Source organism: Hipposideros armiger, unplaced genomic scaffold, assembly GCF_001890085.2.
Source record: "Hipposideros armiger isolate ML-2016 unplaced genomic scaffold, ASM189008v1 scaffold_505, whole genome shotgun sequence".
NCBI lineage: Eukaryota > Metazoa > Chordata > Mammalia > Chiroptera > Hipposideridae > Hipposideros > Hipposideros armiger.
In genome coordinates, this window is record NW_017731855.1 from 402,649 (window position 1) to 422,691 (window position 20,043).

The 20,043-nt window shown below is 38.9% G+C and overlaps 1 protein-coding gene across 5 annotated transcripts in view; it reads left to right on the forward strand.

Moving 5' to 3' along the window:
• ARHGEF6 (Rac/Cdc42 guanine nucleotide exchange factor 6) overlaps positions 1–20,043 on the forward strand; it is a 118,515-nt gene that overhangs the window by 43,943 nt on the left and 54,529 nt on the right. For all 5 annotated transcript variants that reach the window (XM_019667792.1, XM_019667791.1, XM_019667790.1 and 2 more), the window contains one exon: positions 284–354. In XM_019667792.1, coding sequence (XP_019523337.1) covers positions 284–354 — 71 coding nt within the window. The remainder of the gene's footprint in view (positions 1–283; positions 355–20,043) is intronic.

The following is a 20,043-nucleotide window of genomic DNA, read 5'->3' on the forward strand; positions in this document are numbered from 1 at the left end:
AAAGAAACAAGCCCAAAATGGAAGTGAAATTTTTGCCCCAGCCCTGCCATTAAGTAGCTAGACCTTAGCTCCTTGGCTTTTTCACCCCCTCAGAAATTGAGGGGCCTGGACAAGACAATTAACTATGTATAGTTTGGTAAAATTACAGTTTCTTGTTTAGGAATGTACATTTCCATTGATCCTTCCACTTGACAATATTTATAATATGTTAGGTGAACCATGTTAGAAAATGTTCCTCTTAGACTTGTATGATACTAACATAACATAAATGTCTTTTTCACAGAGAGACCTCTCTCCCCCAAGGCTGTCAAAGGATTTGAAACTACTCCACTTACCAAGAATTATTATTCCGTGGTGAGTGATTTCTTGACTCTCTGTATGGAAACTTTTCACTTGTTGAACCACTATATGTGTTGAGGTGCTGCAAGTGGAGGACGGGATAAAGTTGCATTGCAAGGGTCTAGTGTCAGTTGCATTACAGTGGAGTTCTTCTACTTGTAGGCTTCTTACAGATGTCTAGAAGTTTTACATCCACTGTATGAAAAATTCAAGAGTAACACAAAGACCTAGAGCAAGGCCTATTAAACTGCAGTGAAAGAGAAATTGGTGAATTTGTAGACGTTACGGGGAAATTCAGCCTTACCAGATATTTAGAAGGTGAATTCCCAAGTTCCTCTAATGCAGTACATTTTCAGCGATTGCATACTGTGACTTTATTTTAGAATCAATCAATTCATTATGATATCCTCTGAAATACTATCAACTTTGTTCTTGAAGAGAGCCCAAAGGGAACACTGCCCTTTGGCACAGAGGGAGGAATTAAATGGCTCTGGCTTGAACATAGATATTTCAAAATATAGTAGCTATAAATAGGGCATGTGCAATACTCAAAATAAGTTACTTTTTGAAGAAGGAATCATATCCTTTTCCTTAATCTGCTCTCTGCTTTCGTTCATGTCTTCTTTCCTGAGTTGGCCCAGTCACTAATGAAAAGGTCAAGTCATCATAACCTCTAAGTTTCCCTGACTGGTATAGTCTTGTCATCTTCCCCCACCTCTGCTGAAAAACGGTTTCACTATTCACCCAATGTTCTATATGCGTTTGTACTGTATGCTCCTTTCATTTTGTGCATGGACAGTTTTTAAACATCTCTATACATTTGGTTTCAAAAAACTAAATTTCACTCTTCAGTGAATTTGCTCCATAATGATGACATGAGCAGTAGCTGGTATGAAAAATCAAGAAGGGACTTCATAGGTAGCATGGACAACAATCATAGGGGACAGTTTTGTCACTATTTTTCATCTTACTCATCTGTGGTTAAAATATATTACCCAACAGAGCTCGGCTCCCTTAACCCCTCCCCCCTGACCACTTCTCTTTTTAGCTTCCAAGTGATCCCTGATTATTTAATTTTTAAAGAAAGGATGCATTCAAATGGTGGATGAAAATGTTAACCATAGCTTCTTCTCCCTGGAGATCTGGAGCATACCATCCATAACTCTGCTTTGGATCTCTCTCTGCCTCTGCTGATTCTACCAATTTAAATATTGTTGGGATTATCCAAGGCAGATTAACCTCTGTGATTCTTATGCGCCTTATGTAAATCCTGTATATACTATATACAAACTCTGGATGCACTTCAGTTTGTATCATCTACCTCCTATTGGAGTTCATGTGCATTGTTTCTAGTTCCTTCCTATTATAAGCAATTCTGCAGTAAACATCTTATATGTGTACCTTTGGCAAAGTATATAAAGATCTATAGGGTGAGTTCCTAGAAGTTAAACTTTTGGGTCAAAAGATACATTTTGTTTTCAAATTTTGTTAGATTTTTGTCTGAAACATCAAGCTTAATAAAGAAAATTGAATGCCTTGGGGAGGCCATGATGGCCTGTGAAGGAGCTGTAGAGCTTTCTTGTAAATATTACTGAATTATTGAGACCAGTTAGATGTATTGTTGTAACTAGACATGGATGGATATGAAGGCATTAGGGTTGGTTGTTGGTGTTTTTTAATCCACGTTTCTTTGGCTTTTCGTATTTAGGCAAATTTTTAGAGGCAATTAATTCAAAATATGTTCTTAGTGTTGTGATTGTCCTCTCAATCTGTGCTGAATACCTTAGACAAATCAAAAAAATCCTAGCCCACACACAGTAAGTAGAGACCTGGCAAAGCAAGTTTACCCACATGTAAGGTGTCCCTATCTAATCTTATATTAACTCTTCTTCCTTCTAAGAGTCATTAACTGTAGACATTTTCTGTTGCTAGTTTTGTAAGAGCACTAGTGACTGATTTTTACTCCATTTTCTAAAAAAAAGAAAAAACATTTTTTTCTTTTTTTAAAATTCTTTTCTTATTTTTTTATTGTTAGTTTCAGGTGTACAGAACAATACAATAGTTACCCTTTTTCACCCTCACCAGGTAACAACCCCCCTTCCCCCATCTATTGCCCTCCCACCCCCGATATCATGCTTATCTATTACAATTCCATTGAATCCGTTCCCGCTCTCTACTCCATGTCCCGAGACTACATGTATATATATAATTATAGTTGACATACAGTATTATTCAACATCAGTTTCAGAAATATAATGCAGTGGTCAGGCCTCTACATTGACTATGAAGTGGACACCACAAAAGGACATGGGTCCATCTGGCCCCCTAATAAATACTTACAACATTATAGATTATATTCCTCGGACTGTCTTTTTCTATCCCTGAGGCCGTGTTACCATTACTAATTTGTATTGTCTCATCCCTTCCCCTTCTCCTTCATCCCCACCCCCTCCCAACTAACAACCCTCGGTTCTTCCTCTATGTCTCTGATTTTATAACATTATATAAATAACTTTAAAAAATAAGACAATACAGAAAAAGTATAGAGAAGAAAATAAATATCACCTATAATGCCAGCATTCATAAATAATCACCATTAACATGTTGGTGAATCTTATGCCAAATTTTCTTAGAGGTAGATGTGTGTGTGTGTACGTGTGTGCATATATATAGTCTGTGATATATGTGATCTATCTATATATAATATTAAATATATTAAACATATATAATATATACATATATAATATTAAATATAGTAAATATATAAAAATATATAAAAACAGGAACAATGTGTTTTTCATTATTTCTCCTTCATGGAAATTTTTCTATCTTCACACCCCAAGAATATGCTGACCAGACCTGTTCTTATGCTCTTTCATTCAGTGAGCTCTTGGTATTCCAAATTCTTCCTTTACTTTGGGTCTGTGTATTAGAGCTCTTTAGAGAAACAGAACCAATAGGGTACATAGTAAAAGATTTACCATAAGGAATGGCTCACACGATTATGGAGGCTGAGAAGTCTCACAATCTGTCATCTGCAAGCTAGAGACCCAAAGCAGATGGTGGTATAGTTCAGTCCTGGTCCAAAGGCCTGAGAAGCAGCAGAATCAATGGTGTAAGTTCCATTCTGAGAGCAGAAGACTGATGTCCCAGCTGAAGCGGTCAGGCAGAGAGTGAATTCTCCCTTCTTCCTACCTTTTGGTTCTCTTCAGGCTCTCAACAGATTGGATGATGCCCAGGTACCCTGGGGAAGGCAACTTGTTTTACTCAGTCTATCAATTCAAAGGCTCATCTCATCTGGAAACATCCTCACAGACACACCCAGAAATGATGTTTAATCTGGACATATTGTGAAACAATCAAGTGGACAGATTAGAATTAACCATCACATACTATAAATTTGGGCAGCATAGAGAACTCTTGGAATTTACAAGTCTACAGACATTCTCCCCCCTTTCTCAAGTTTCCAAGAGATTTTCTGCCAATTTCAGGCCCATTCAGGCCTTTATGTGATTCTGGTGGCACATCAATTTTGAAATGTTAGAAGTTCTCAAGTGTCATCAAAGTGCCTTTATTACCAAACTCAGGTTCAGTGCCGCTTGCTGCCCGACGAGCCCAAAAACTCGGGTGACAAGCATTGGTGTGGAGAAAAGGGTCCTTTCTTCTAGATGCCGGCAGCTAGGGAAGATGGCAGATGCATGTCCAAAAAACTACCTTCCCCGAGCCAACAATGATTAAGAGGTTTTATGGAGGGGTAAATGGGAAAGAACAAAGGAAAGCAGGCCTCAGGGCTAATAGCTGAGAAGTAGTCTCCTGGGGTCTTCCAAGGCCTCAGATCTGCCTCAATGTTATCTTAGATTTTATTGCCCATAGCAGGAAAGTTATCAGTGAAAAACTGCTAGGGAGTTATGATCACCGGATCCCTGACATCCAGGTGCCTGAGGATTAAAGAAGCTGCTCTTTTCAGGTTAAGATGTTAATTATCGAGGTACTAGTAGCCTTGAGAAAGGAAGCAGAGTTCTTCAGTTAATCAGTGAGGGGAGAAACAAAGAAGAAACAGCTGAAGATCAGGATGGATCAAACTGTAAACTAGCTAAGCTGAATTACAGGCAGCTAGATAGTGAGCTATGTGGTGAGCCATAGTGCAAACTAGCTTAAGTTTAGCTGCGTTATTGACTTACTGAATTTCACCCTTACACCTTTGGACACTCAGCTCAGAGCAGTACCTGCCCTAAGGCATGTTTAATGTGCCTAACTGAGGCTTAGCTACTCCTGGCCTGTTGCTTTGAATGGGAGTTTAGCATCTTTTAGGGACATGGTAACCCAGAGGACGCTTTTGCTGCCCCTGACCTTAATTCCTTCATTGTCCTCAAAATTCATTTGTTTAACTTCTCTCACCTTTGGAAAAAAGCATGTAATTTTTCTATTAATTATTTTTCTAATAATCTTCTGCTCATCGGCTTTTTTTTTTTACCCATTGTAACTTGATGTTATGTGCCAGGAGAGATGAAAAAAGAAAGCACAACAAAAACAAAAAGAAAATGGTAACTATGTGAGTAATGGATGTGTTAATTAGCTTGACTGTAATAATTTTACAATGTATACATATATCAAAACATCAAGTTGTATACCTTAATTATATACAATTTTGTTTGTCAATTGTATCTCAACAAAACTGAAAAAGTAAAGAATGGAAAAGGAATCTCTGTAGCTTAGATGTCAGGCTTAATTTGTATGCAGCACTTAGGTCTTGCCACCTGTGGTCTCATTGGGACGACAGGACAAACACCATAGCATAAGCCACATGGCAGAGAGTGATGAAAGTTATAAAGTGTCTTAAAATGAATTTCCCCCAATATAGGTGGGGTATCCTTTGCATCAGAAGCCCCTGGGAGCCTGTTAACATTGCAGAACTCTGGGTCCCGCACCTGACTTGCTACATCAGAATCTCTGGACCCCAGGAAACAGCATTTTTAACAACTCCCTCAGCCTCTGTCTGCCCCCTGCCCCCACAGCCAGGTGATTCTGATACTCACTAAAGTTTGAGAACCAATAAAGTAATGGGTAGAATGGAAGGGATAGGATTCTAAGTGTGTCAAGACTTAGATAAGCAGGGAAGAGTTGAAAGAGAATTCCGGCAAGGGGAACTACAATATATGAGCGAATTCACTCAGGTAGGAATGTGCTTGTCAGCAGTGCATCGCCGAAGGTCATAGTGTGGACTGCACTTTCTTCTTCCTCCATCCAAATGCCCCTTGGAAGGTGGCGTTCTTTATTCATTGCAACTAGTGTAGAACACTTGAAGATTGCTGTTCTTTGTGCTGCCACAAATAGACCAGACTCACAGTAATCCTAATATTCAACTCTGGGAATGAGCGTCTGCCTGAAGAGTGAGAGGTGATATTTCTCTACATCCAAATAGGAAAATATAATCAATTAGGACTGGTGTTATTTTTTCCCCAACTTTTCTGCTTTATTGTAACTTGTGGCAGATGCCTAAAGGGTATGTTTCACAGGAAGTATATGCAGTAGAAAAGGTGGGAAGAAGTCTGTGCCATGTTAAATCACATAAAAATTCCAGGAAGCCACCTGCAATCCTTGCTCTTCCCATCCACCTTCTGCTTACCCCCAATTTCTCTCTCACTCATTTATCTACCCACTTGCTCCTACCCTGAATTTTCTCTACCTTTTTAGTGCTTACCTGCATTTTTAAAAATGACTTTATATTTTTAGAGCAGTTTTAGGTTCATAGCAAAATTGACTGGAAGGTACAGAGATTTTCCATGTGTCCCCTGCCCACACACCTGCACAGACTCCCCCACTATCATCAGCATCTCCCACCAGAGTGGTGCATTTGTTACAATTGAAAAGTCTGCCTTGGGACAGCCGAGTGGCTCAGTTGGTTAAGAGCTTGTTTAAGAGTGCGAGCTCTGAGCAACAGGGTCACCGGTTCAATTCCCACATGTGCCAGGGAGCTGTGGCCGAGCTGAGCTGCTGCTGAGCTGCCAACAGGTGGCAGGATGGCTCAGCTAGCAAGAGCACATGCTAACAAGGTTGCCTGTTGGACTCCCATATGGGATGTTGGGCTACGCCCACCCACAGCTAAGACTGAACTCGGCACTTTGAGCTGAGCTGCTGCCCGGGTGGCTCAGTGGATAGAGCATGCACTCTTAACAACAAGGTTTCCTGTTCAACTTCCGCATGGGACGGTGGGCTATGCCTATCTGCAACTAAGACTGAACACAGCACCTTGAGCTGAGCGGCTGCGAGCTGCCAAGGGGATGCCAGATGGCGACTGGACTTGGAAATGAGCTAGCTCCACCCTCCACAACTAAGATTGAAGGACAACAACTTGGCTGTTCCCTTTCCCCAATTCTATTCCCCAATAAAATCTTTAAAAGAAAAAGAAAAGCCTGCCTTGACACATAATTATCACCCAAAGTTCATAGTTCACAGTAGGCTTCACTCTTGGTGTTGTACATTCTATGGGTTTGTACAAATGTATAATGACGTATATCCACCATTAGAGTATTATACAGAGTATTTTCACTGCACTGAAAGTCCTCTGTGCACTTCTTTTTTACCTACCCATTCCCTGGCTTACTTATCCATCTATCTCTTCCATCTGAGGGCCAGTGGTAGAGTAGGTGACGGGATTTTACAGAGTCTATCTGTCAGATAATGGAGGATAGTGCTGCTTGTTTTGTGAAACCCAAGGACCCGGAGGTGCGAAATCAATCACTGAACTTGAATGTAAACAGGTGGCTCTACTGGCATATAAGTCGAATATAACAAATACAATATATTAATATATTGCCTTTTTCAGTCTCATGGGACTTTCCCAACATTAACTCATTTTTACAGACATCAGAATTATTTCAGAAATCCTATAATACGATGTTTTTGTTTTGATTTAACGTTTCTTGGGACCATTATAGTCTTCCTTTATCATTTAATATATCTCTATTTTCAGTCTTTGATTATGCCTGTTAGCCTCATAAAATAATTTCTTCATTTGTATATGACTCTCTCGCTCTTTGGAAAATAGAGTTTTAAAAATGAACTCACAAAAAAACAAACAAACAAAAAAACCCCAACTCACTCTAAAGCCTTTCCAGAAATATAGAAAATATATTTTACTGGAACATCAATAGCCCAGGATGGAGGTACAAAAGGCCTCCAACCCTTTTTCTATGGCTTCTCACTGTCTGCTTTATTCTGAATTTAGTCAAAGGTTAATTGAGCAAAGGATACTTAGTTGTCCTTGTGAAGACAGTCAGGGAGGCAAAAGCAATGTCTGGAGGCAGTCTATTTTAGCAAATTTGAATGGATTTCATCTCAATCAAGTTGTACTGCTCTGAAGTTGGTTGGCCTGCCAAACCTCTTGCCTTCTGACTCACCACTGAAGCCTTCTGTTTGGGAGTACATTGCCTTCTCTGTCTGCTTCCCTTTTTATCCTTTTACAGTAGACGCCCTGTGGCCTGAAAAATAAAGAACCACTCTCATAAGTTCATCAGTTGGTCTTTTGAGATTGAGGAAAGCAATAAAAGTCCAAGAGAATTTGGGAGAAAATCCCAAACATCTACCCTGATGAGCATTTCTACTTCTCAAACCACAGCATGGACAATGTTACTTAACACCTTACTGTTCAAAATTTTTTTGCATTATTTCATGAAGGACTCACTAATCACCTCTGTCAATTTAGTTTTGTAAAGTCAGCATTCAGCCACAGTCAAAACTGGCAACAATAGGAGTTTAATTTACATTTTCTGTTTAGCTCTGCAGAGCTCACTCAAAGGCACCGGAAGTGCCTGCTTGCTTCCCTCACCTTTGCCTTCTGTGTGTCCTATGCTAGTGAATCCAACACAGGTGGAACTCCTCGGAAGTGTGATGCTTCACCTAGCAAATGTACCCATTGGAGCAGGACACTTGGCACCGTTTTTGCAAAATTTTACTTATTTCCTTTAAAGGAGCCCCAGATGATAGCATTTTAAAGGAAGCTGAAATAATAATGCTGTTTCAATGGGGAGAGGGAGGTTAAATTATAGCAGCCATGGAATTAAAGCCATGTTGTTGAATCATTTTACAAAGCACATTTAATGATGTAAATAATATCTGTGATTTTTCTTTTTGTTAATTAAAATGTATTGGGGTGACAATGGTTAGTAAAATTACATAGGTTTCAAGTGTACCATTCTGTAATACATCATCTCACATTGTGTGCTCACCACTCAGAGTCAGTTTTTCTTTCATCACCATATGTTTGATCGCTTTTACCCTCATCTCCCACCCCCCTCTCCCCTTCCCCTCTCGTAACCACTAAACTATTGACTGTGTCTATGAGTTTTTGTTTCTCTATTTGTCCTGTTACTTTGTTGTTTTCAGTTTTATATCCCACATATCAGTGATATCATATGGTTCTCCACTTTTTCTGTCTGAGTTATTTTGCTTAGCATAATAATCTCAAGATCCATCCATGTTGTCACAAATGGCACTATCTCATCTTTTCTTATGGCAGAATAGTATTCCATTGTGTATATATACCACATCTCATTTATCCAATTATCTATCAAAGGACATTTTGTTTGTTTCTATGTCTTGGCCACCATAAATAAAGCTGCAATGAACATCGGAGCACATATATCTTTACGGATAAATGTTTTCAGATTATTTGGGTAGATACCCAGGAAAGGATTGCTGGGTCATATGGTAATTCTATTCTTACTTTTTTGAGGAACCTCCACACTGCCTTCCATAGCGGCTGCACCAATCTGCATTCCCACCAACAATATCTGTGATTTTTCTAATTTAAAAATTCCCTTCAGGAGAACTGACTCTGGGTTGTGAACACAGAATGCAATATATATTATTATTATTATTATTATTATTATTATTTTTTTTTTTAGCTGAGCCATCCTGCCACCTGTTGGTAGCTCAGCGGCTGCTCAGCTCGGGCTGACTCAAACCGCTGTTGCTCAGAGCTCAAACTCTTGAGCGAGCTCTTAACCAACTGAGCCACTCAGCCGGCCCCCTCAGAATGCAATATATAGATGATGTCGTATTATAGAATCGTACACCTGAAACCTATATTATTTTACTAACCAATGTCACCCCAATAAATTTAATGAAAATAATTCCCTTTAGGCAATGACTGTTTAGTTTGGTTTTTGGTTTTTCTTTCTTTTCAACAGGTATTATAATTTGCATAGTGTGACAGTTATAGACAACAGTGTTTGAAACGATGGTAAGGATGTGAGATGGCTCATTACCAGATATTTTTAGAAAAATATGAACAACAGGAGGTGATTAGATGACTTCATTCTCTTCTGAATATAAGTGGGAAGGCATGCCACCGTCCTTTTATTCCCCCAATACAAATACTCTAGACCAGGGGTCGGCAAACTGAAGCTCATGAGCCACATGCTTCTCTTTGGGTACGTTCCGTCTCAAAAGTTTGCTGACCCCTGGAAGAGCCAATCCTGTCCCTCACAACAATTTAAAAATTATTCGAGAGCCATAAATATATTTTTCTTGATCACCATTTTGTGAATAATATCCTTTAAAATTTTTATAAATGAAACTATGATAGTTTTATTTTCATTTTCAGTTTTACTTCAGAGCCACATGTATGTACCCCAAAGAGCCTCATGTGGCTCGTGAGCCGCAGTTTGCTGACCCCTGGTGGCTCTTCCATCTCAAAAGTTTGCCGACCCCTACTCTAGACAAACAAATAAATATTGTTAATAAAACAATCTGCATATGAGCTTTCTCTCTTAATATAATATGGTACCATTGAATTCTAGTGCAGATCTTTCCACTTCTAAGAATAAAAAAATGAATAATATTGCTGAGCGTGAGTATAGTTTATTACTTGAGGTACTGTAGTGAACAACAACTCAGCTGGTCAGAGAGCTATAATGATAGACCAATTTGAGTTTGGAGGGTCACTAATACTGGATAAAGACTTGGAGTCAGAAAAAACAAAAGTTTCTATTAACAGATGAGAAATTTGTGCTTTCACTTTTTAAAATAACAGCTTTATTGACATATAATTCACATACCACAAAATTTACCATTTTAAAGTGTACAATTCACTGATTGTTAGTAAATTAACAATTGTGTGATCCACAGCTTGTTGTATAACATTTTCATCACCCCAATAAGAAACTCTATACCAGCGGTTCTCAACCTTCCTAATGCCGCAACCCCTTAATACAGTTCCTCATGTTGTGGTGACCCCCAACCGTAAAATTATTTTCGTTGGTACTCTATAACTGTAATTTTGCTACTGTTATGATTCGTAATGTAAACATCTTTTTGTTTTCCGATGGTCTTAGGCGACCCCTGGGAAAGGGTCATTCGACCCCCAAAGGGGTCACAACCCACAGGTTGAAAACCGCTGCTCTATATCCATTAGCAGTCACTCCCTCCAAGCCCTTTACTACCACTAACCTACTTTCTTTTATTTTAATTTTTAAATTAATAAAAAACTTTTTCAATTACAGTTCACATGCAGTATTATTTTATATTAGTTTCAGGTGTAAAGGATAATGGTTAGATATTTATATAATTTATTAAGTGATCCCCCTGATTAGTCTAGAACCCACCTGGCATTGTGATATAATTATTACAATATGATTGACTATATTCCCTATGCTGTACTTTACATCTTCGTGACTATTTTGTAACTGCCAATTTGTACTCCTTAATCCCCTCACCCTTTTCACCCATCCCCGCAACCCCACTTCCATCTGGCAACCATTGAAATGTTTTCTATATCTATGAGTTTATTTCTGTTTTGTTTATTTTATTTGTCTTCTTCGTTTATTCGTTCTTTAGATTCCACATGTACGTGAGGTCATATATTTGTCTTTCTCTGTCTGACTTATTTCACTTAGCATAATACCCTTTAGGTCCATCCGTGTTGTCGCAAATGGTAAGATTTTATTTTTTTTTATGGCCGAATGATATTCTATTGTATATATGTACCACATCTTCTTTATCCAACTATCTATTGATGGGCTCTAAAATAGCTTCCGTATCTTGGCTATTGTAAATAGCGCTGCAGAGAACATAGGGGTGCATATATTTTTTCGAATTAGTATTTTGGATTTCTTTGGATGAATACCCAGAAGTGGAATTGCTGAGTGATAAGATAGTTCTATTATTATTTTTTTGAGAAACCTCCAAACCGTTTTCCATAGTGGCTGCACCAATTTGCAATGCCACCAACAGTGCACAAGCATTCCCTTTTCTCTACACCCGCACCAGCGCTTGTTTGTTGATTTATTGATGATAGCCATTCTAATAGGTGTGAGAGGATATTTCATTGTGGTTTTAATTTGCATTTCTCTGATGATTAGTGACATTGAACATCTTTTCAATATGTCTATTGGCCATGTGTATGTCCTCTTTGGAGAAATGTTTATTTAGGTCCTCTGCCCATTTTTTAATTTAATTGAATTGGGTTTTTTTTCTTTCTTTTTTTTTGGTGTTGAGTTGTATGAATTCTTTATGAATTTTGCATATTAGCCCCTTATCAGATGTAACATTAGTGAATATCTACTCATTCAGTAAATTGTCGTTTCATTTTGTTGATGGTTTCCTTTGCTGTGCAAAACCTTTTTAGTGTGATGTAGTCCCATTTGTTAATTTTTCCTTTTGTTTCCCTTGCCCAAGGAGATATATCAGAAAAAAAGTATTACTAAGAGCATTGTCAAAGAATTTACTGCCTATGTTTTCTTTTAGGAGTCTTATGGTTTTAGGTCTTACATTTAAGTTTTTAATTGATTTTGAGTTTATTTTTGTATGTGGTGTAAGAGGGCAGTCCAGTTTCAGTTTTTGGCATGTATCTGTCCAGTTTTCCCAACATCATTTTTGAAGAGACTGTCCTTACCCCATGATATAGTCTTGCCTCCTTTGTCATAGGTTAATTGACCATTATAGGCATGGGTTTATTTCTGGATCTATTCTCTTTCATTGACCTATGTGTCTGTTTTTTTCCCCAGTACCATGCTGTTTTGATTACCATAGTCTTGTAGAATAGTTTGATATCAGGTAGTGTGATACCTCCAATTTTGTTCTTATTTCTCAAGATTGTTGCGGATATTCAGGGTCTTTTATGGTTCCGTATAAATTTTAAGATTATTTGCTCTAGTTATGTGAAAAAGTCATTGGTATTTTGATAGGGATTGTGTTGAATCTATAGATTGCTTTGGGTAATATGGACATTTTAACAATGTTAATTCTTCCTATCCACGAGCATGATATATGCTTCCATTTATTGGTATCTTCTTCAGTTTCTTTCTTCAATGTCTTGTAATTTCCCAAGTACAGGTCTTTTACTTTCTTGGTTAAATTTATTCCTAGATATTTTATTCTGATGCATTGTAAATGGGGTTGTTTATTTAGTTTTTCCTTCTGACAGTTCATTATTGGTGTATAAAAATGCAACCAATTTCTGAATATTAATATTGTGACCTCTTACTTTACTGATTTCATTTATCAGTTCTAATAGTTTTTTAGTGGAATCTTTGGGGTTCACTCTATATAGTATCATGTCATCTTCAAATAATGACAGTTTTTCTTCTTCCTTTCCACTTTGGATGCTCTTTATTTCTTTTTCTTGTCTGATTGCTGTGACTAGGACTTCCAGTACTGTGTTGAATCAAAGTGGTAAATGTGGACATCTGTGGCCTGTTCCTGATCTTAAGGAAACTGTTTTAGCTGTTCACCATTGAGTATGGTGTTAGCTGTGGGTTTGTCATATAAGGACATTATTATGTTGAAGTATCTTCCCTCTATTCCCAATTTGCTGAGAGTTTTTATCATAAATGAATGCTTGATTTTGTCAAATGCTTTTTTTGAAACTATTGATATTTTCATATGATTTGTATCCTTCATTTTGTTTATGTGGTGTATCACATTAATTGATTTGTGGATATTGTACCAACCTTGCATCCCAGGCATAAATTCTACTTGATTATGGTGTATGATCTCTTTCATGTATTGCTGAATTTGGTTTGCTAATATTTTGTTGAAGATTTTTGCATTTTATATGCATCAGGGATATTGGCTTTTGTTTTTCTCTCTAATGTCTTTGTCTGGTTTTGGAATGAGGGTAATGCTGACCTTTTAAAATGAGCTTGGGAACTTTTCCTCCAATTGAATTTTTTGGAATAATTTGAGGATAGATGTTAATGCTACTTTGAACATTTGATAAAATTCATTTGTGAAGCCATCTGGTCCAAGACTTTTGTTTGTGGGGAGTTTTTTGATTACTGATTCAATTTCGTTAGTTGTAATCAGTCAGTTCAGATTTTCTGTATTTTCTTAATTCAGTTTTGGAAGAGTGTATGTTTCTAGGAATTTATCCATTTCTTCCAGATTGTCCAATTTGTTGGCGTATAATTGTTCATAATATTTTCTTATACCCCTTTGTATTTTTGCGGTGTTAGTTGTCACTTCTCTTCTTTCATTTCTGATTTTATTTATTGTGTCTACTCTCTTTTTTTTTTTTTAAAGATTTTTTATTGGGGAATTGGGGGGATGGGAACAGTGCTGGGGAATTGGGGGAAGGGGGACAGACAAGTTGCTGTCATTTTGTTCTTCAATCTAGTTGTGGAGGACGTGGCTTCACTGGCTCAAGTTGGCACCATCATTGCGCTCTTCCCAGGCAAGGCAGATCAGTCGCCGGCTTCTGGACGGCCGCTCACTGCAGCTGCTGGCTGCTCACGCTGGCTGCTAGTAGCCCATGGCAACCCATGGCAACCCACTGCCACAGGGGCTGCAGCCTACGCCGTTGCCGGCGCCTCACGGCAGCCCAGCTCCAGGTTGAGCTGTTGTTCAGCATCTTAGCTGTAGAGGGCAGTGTCACTGGCCCTTATATGTGGGATCCGAACCGGGGCCCTCTGGCGTCCCAAGCCAGTTCTTAACCATCGCGCCACTCGGCTGGCCCTGCTCTCTTTTTTTCTTGATGAGTCTGGTTAAAGGTTTATCATTTTTTAAATCTTTTCAAAGAACCAGCTCTTAGTTTCAGTGATCTTTTGTACTGTTTTTATTAGACTCTATTTTGTTTATTTCCACTATGATCTTTATTATTTCCTTCCTTCTACTCACTTTAGACTTTGTTCTTATTCTAGATCTGTTAGGTCTAAGCATAGATTCTTTATTTGTAATTATTCTTATTTCTTGAGGTAGGCCCATATTGCAATGAATTTCCCTCTTAGGACTGCTTTTGCTGTTTTCCATAGATTTTGTTTCATTGTGTTCTCATTTTCATTTGTCTCAAGGTATATTTTGATTTCTTCCTTGATCTTGTTGTTGACCCATTCATTGTTTAGTAGCATGTTATTTATCCTCCATGTGTTTGTGTGTTTCTCAGTTCTTTTCTTGTAATTGATTTCTGGTTTCACACTATTATGGTCAGAGAAGATGCTTGATATGATTTCAGTCTTCTTAAATTTGCTGAGACTTGTTTTGTGACCTAACATATGGTCTATCTTGGAAAACGTTCCATCTGCACTTGAAAGGAATGTATATTTTGGTACTTTGGGGTGAAATGCTCTAAAAGTTAATCAACTAAATCCAAATGGTCTAGTGTGTCATTTAAGGCCGCTGTGTCCTTGTTGATTGTCTGTCTGGAAGATCTGTCCATTGGTGTCAATGGGGTGTTAAAGTCCCCTACAATTACTGTATTATTGTCTTTCTCTCCCTGTATGTCAGTCAATATTTGCTTTATATACTTAGGAGCTCCTACATTGGGTGCATAATTGTTTACAAGGTTTATATCATCTGGTTTGATTGATCTCTTTATCATGATGTAATGTCCCTCTTTGTCTCTTATTACAGCCTTTGTTTTAAAGTCTATTTTGTCTGATATAAGTATTACTACTCCAGCTTTTTTTGTTTCCATTTGCATGAAATATATTTTTCCATCCCTTTACTTTCAGTGTCTGTGTGTCTTTTGATCTGAAGTGGGTCTCTTCTAGGCAGCACATGTATGCATCTTGTTTTCTTATTCATTCAGCTCCCCTGTGTATTTTCATTGGAGCATTTAATCCATTTACATTTAAAGTGATTATTGATAGATACATAGTTATTGCATTCTATTATTCATATTTGTGTTCTTCCCTTCCCACACCACCTTTCTTCTTTTTACAGAAGCCCCTTTAACATTCCTTGTAATACTGGCTTGGTGGTGATGAACTCCTTTAGCTTTTTCTTCTCTGGGAAGCTCTTTATCTGTTCTTCAATTTTACAATAAATGGTAGCCTTGCTGGGTAGAGTACCTTTGGTTGTAAGTCCTTGCTTTTCATCATGTTGAATATTTTGTGCCAGTCCATTCCATCCTGTAAAATATCTGTTGAGAAATCAGCTGACAGTCTTATGGGAGCTCCCTTATAAGTTACTAGTTGCTGCTTTTAGGATTCTCTTTGTCTGTAACCTTTGCCATTTTAATTATATCTTGGTGTGGGCCTGTTTGGGTTCATCTTGGTTGGGACTCTGTGCTTCCTGGGCATGTATGTCTATTTCCTTCTCCAGGTTAGGGAAGTATTCTGTCATTATTTCTTCAAAGAAGCTTTCAGTCTTTGCTTTCTCTCTTCTCTTTCTGGTACCCCTATGATGCAAATGTTGGTATGCTTGATGTTGTCTCAGAGGTCTCTTAACCTATCCTCATTTTTTAAAATTCTTTTTTTTTGGTCCCATTGGACGTTTTCTTCTACCTTGTCTTCCAAATTGCTGACTCAGTCCTCTGCTTCATCTAACCTGCAGGTGATTCCTTCTCCTAGATTCTTCATTTCAGTTATTGTAGTCTTTATTTCTGACTACTTCTTTTTCATGGTTTCAGTGTCATTTTTTATGCTTACTATATCTTTGTTGAAGTTCTCACTGAGTTAATCTATTCTTCCCCTAAGTTTACTGAGCATCCTTATAACCAGTGTTTTGAACTCTGTATCTGGCAGATTGCTTCCCTCCATTCAGTTTAGTTCTTTTTCTGGAGTTTTCTCCTTTTTTTGTTCATTTGGTGCATGTTTCTTTATCTCCCCATTTGCCTGCCTCTCTATGTATGTTTCTATGTATTAGGTAGATCTGATACATCTCCCAGTCTTGTCAGGGTGGCCTTATATAGTAGGTTTTTTGTGAGGCCCAGTGGAGCAATCCCCTGATCATCTGTGCCAGGTGCTTCAGGTACGTGCCTTGTGTGGGTTGTGTGTTCCCTCTTGTTTTAGTTGAGCCGTGATTGCTGTTGGCACTGCAGTGGGTGGGATTGACCCGCAGACTGACTGGCTGTGATGGTTGGCCACAATCACAGCATACAAGCTGCTGTGCTGGTGATGACCCCATGGAACAGGATTTGCTCCAGTGGGCTCTGGTGCCTGCCAAGAGCACTCTTTGGTTGTGCTGGTTGTGGGGGTAATCAGGTGGTGATCTGAAGCTGGACACTGAATGTGCTGGCTTCGGAGCCTCTTGGATGGGGCTCCTGTGCAGTCCAAGGTCAGTAGCTGCCTGTGTCTGCCCCAGGACTACCTGGTAGAAGCTACAAAGTAATCTGCAGTTGGTCGTTGCCTGTTCTGGACCTGGAGTGAGAGAGGCCATTGTGTGAACTGAAGCTGGCTGCCACCAATACTGGGCCTGGGGCACCTCAGCAAATGCCCAGGGCACCACAAGGCCTGCTGCCACCTGACTGGAGCCCTCAGACCCCCATGTGTTGTTCAAGAAAGACTGTATTGCAGTTCAATGCCATCTGCCTGCCACCAAAGGAGCCTCAGGCAGTATCAGGGCTGTGTGGCATGTGATCCCAAAGAGTCACCGGGTGGAGTGAACAGAGTTCACCAGGCCAATGCAGATTCAGATTTGGACATGTATGGAGAGGGCTGAACACAGGAAAGATGGTGCCTGCCAGCAGGCTGCATGGGAAGAGGGTTGAACACAGGGACAATGCTGGCTGTCCCTCTAGCCCTTGCTTTGTAGTCACACAATTCTGTCTCTTTCTGTATGTCTCTGGCACCTCCCAAGCTGTCAGCCCTCTGTAGGAGCCCAGCAGGAGTGCCTGGGAGAAAGAGAGTCTGTGCATGGGTCCTTTAAGAGGACATGTTGGTTTCCAGCAGCCTTCTGTCTCACCTGGACAGACAGAGTCCTCGATAATTTTTGTAGTCATATGTTGTGCAGGCTGCTCTTCCTAGCACTGGAGCTCTGGGCTGGGGAGCCTGGTGTGGGACTGGGACCCCTCGCTCCTCAGGGGGGAGGCCAGCCTGTTCCACATCTCTGCTGTTCCTGTCAGTCTCATCATGGCTTCTTGTTTATATCTTTAGTTGTAGGACTAATGTTCAGGTAGTCTTCAGATGGTTCTCCAGGTTGATTGTTCTGTAATTTAGTTGTAATTTTAATTACATCATGGGAGTAGGTAAGCACAACATTTACCTATTCCACCATCTTGAGTGGAGGAACTCAGAATCACCACTAATCTACTTTCTATCTCTGTGGATTTTGCCTGTTCTGGACATTTCATATAAATTGAGTCATTTGTTTTTTGTGTGTGACTTCTTTCACTTAACATAATATTATCAAGGTTCATCCCTGTTGTAGAATGTATCCATACTTCTTTTCTTTTTATGGCTGAATAATCTTCTATTATATGGATATACCATGTTTTCTTTATCCATTCATCAGTTGATGGACCTTTGGATTATTTCCACTTTTTGGTTATTATTAATATGCTGCTGTGAAAATTCATGTGCAAAATTTTGTGACATATGTTTTCATTTCTGTAGGCGTGGAATTGCTTGGTCATTTGGTAACCATATGTTTAACTTTCTGAGGAAATACCAAACTGTTTACCATAGTGGCTAGAACTTTTAACATTCCCGTCAGTTATGCATGAGGGTTCCAGGTTTTCCACATTCTCACCAACATTTGTTATTGTCTGTTTTCTTTTTATTATAGCCACCCTAATGAAGTGTGAAGTAGTATCTCATTGCAGTTTTCATTAGCATTTCCCTAATGGCTATTGATGTGTCTTTTCATGTGCTTATTGGCCATGTGCATATCTTCTTTGGAGAAATGTTAATTCAAATCTTTTGCCAACTTTTGATTGATTATTTTTATTGTTGAGTTGTAAGAGTTCTTTATATATTCTGGATACTAGGCCATTATCAGATATATGATTTGTAAATATTTCTTCCATCCTGTGGGCTGTCTTTTCTCTTTCTTGATAATGTCCTTTGACATACATTTTTTTTTCCAATTTTCATGAATTCTAATTTATCTAATTTTTCTCTTGTTGCTTGTGCTTTTGGTGTCATCCAAGATTCCATCACTAAATCCAAGGTGATGAAGGTTTCCTTCTTTGTTTTCTTCTAAGAGTTTTATATTTATTTATTATTAATTTCAGGTGTACAAAACAACATGATGATTAGACATTTACACCCCTAATAAAGTGATAACCCCAACAAGAGAGTTTTGTGGTTTTAAGTCTTGAATCCATTTTGAGTTAATTTTGTATATGGTGTGAAGTAGGAGTACAAATTCTTTCTTTTTTCCAGTTGTTGAAAAGGCTGTTCTTTTTTGTTTTGTTTTGTTTTAAAGATTTTATTGGGGAATTAGGGAAGGGGAATATCCAAGTTGTTGTCCTTCAATCTTAGTTGTGGAGGGTGCAGCTAGCTCAGTTCCAAGTCCAGTCGCCATCTGGCTGCCTATTGGCAGCTCGCGGCAGCTCAGTTCAAGGTGCTGTGTTCAATCTTAGTTGTGGGTGGGCACAGCCCACCATCCCATGTGGGAGTCGAATCGGCAAGAAAAGGCTGTTCTTTCCCTATTGAAAGGTCTTGTTACCTTTGTCAAAAATCAATTAAACAAGTTCATTTTGGGACTCTCAATTCTATTCCATTGATATATATATATATATATATATATATATATATATATCCTATACCAGTACTAAACTGTCTTGTTAGTTTAGCTTTTTAGTAAGTTTTGAAATTGGAAAGTGTACCCTCTAACTTTGTTCTTCTTTTACAGGATTTTAAGAATTTGTGTAGGATTGATGTCAATTCTTTAAACTTTTGGTAGTATCAATCAGTAAAGCCATCTCATCCTGGGCTTAAACGTATGTGAAGTTGTTTTGAATACTAATTCCATCACTTTACTTGTTATAGTTCTATTCAGATTTTCTGTTTCTTTGTGAGTCAGTTTTGGTGGTTTGTATCTTTCTAGAAATTATTTTACTTTTTTAGTGATTGTCCTAGGGTTTGCAATATACATTTAGAACTAGTCCAAGTCCACTTTTATTTAATTTTGTTTTTATTAAAGATTTTATTGGGGAATTGGGGGGAGGGGAACAGCATTGAGGAAGCAGGGGAAGGGGAACAGACGAGTTGCTGTCCTTTTGTTCTTCAGTCTAGTTGTGGAGGCCGTAGCTTTACTGGCCCATGTTGGTATTATCATTGCACTCTTCACGGATGAGGCACATCGGTCGCCGGCCTCTGGACGGCCGCTCACAGTGGCTCTTGGCAGCTGACACTGGCTGCTGGCCGCTCTTGCTGGCTGCTGGTTACACACGGTCGCCCATGGCAGCTCACTGCAGCAGGGGCTGCAGCCTACACCGTGGCCAGCGACTCACAGCAGCCCAGCTCCAGGTCGAGCTGTTGTTCAGCATCTTAGCTGTAGAGGGCAGTGTCACTGGCCCTCATATGTGGGATCCGAACC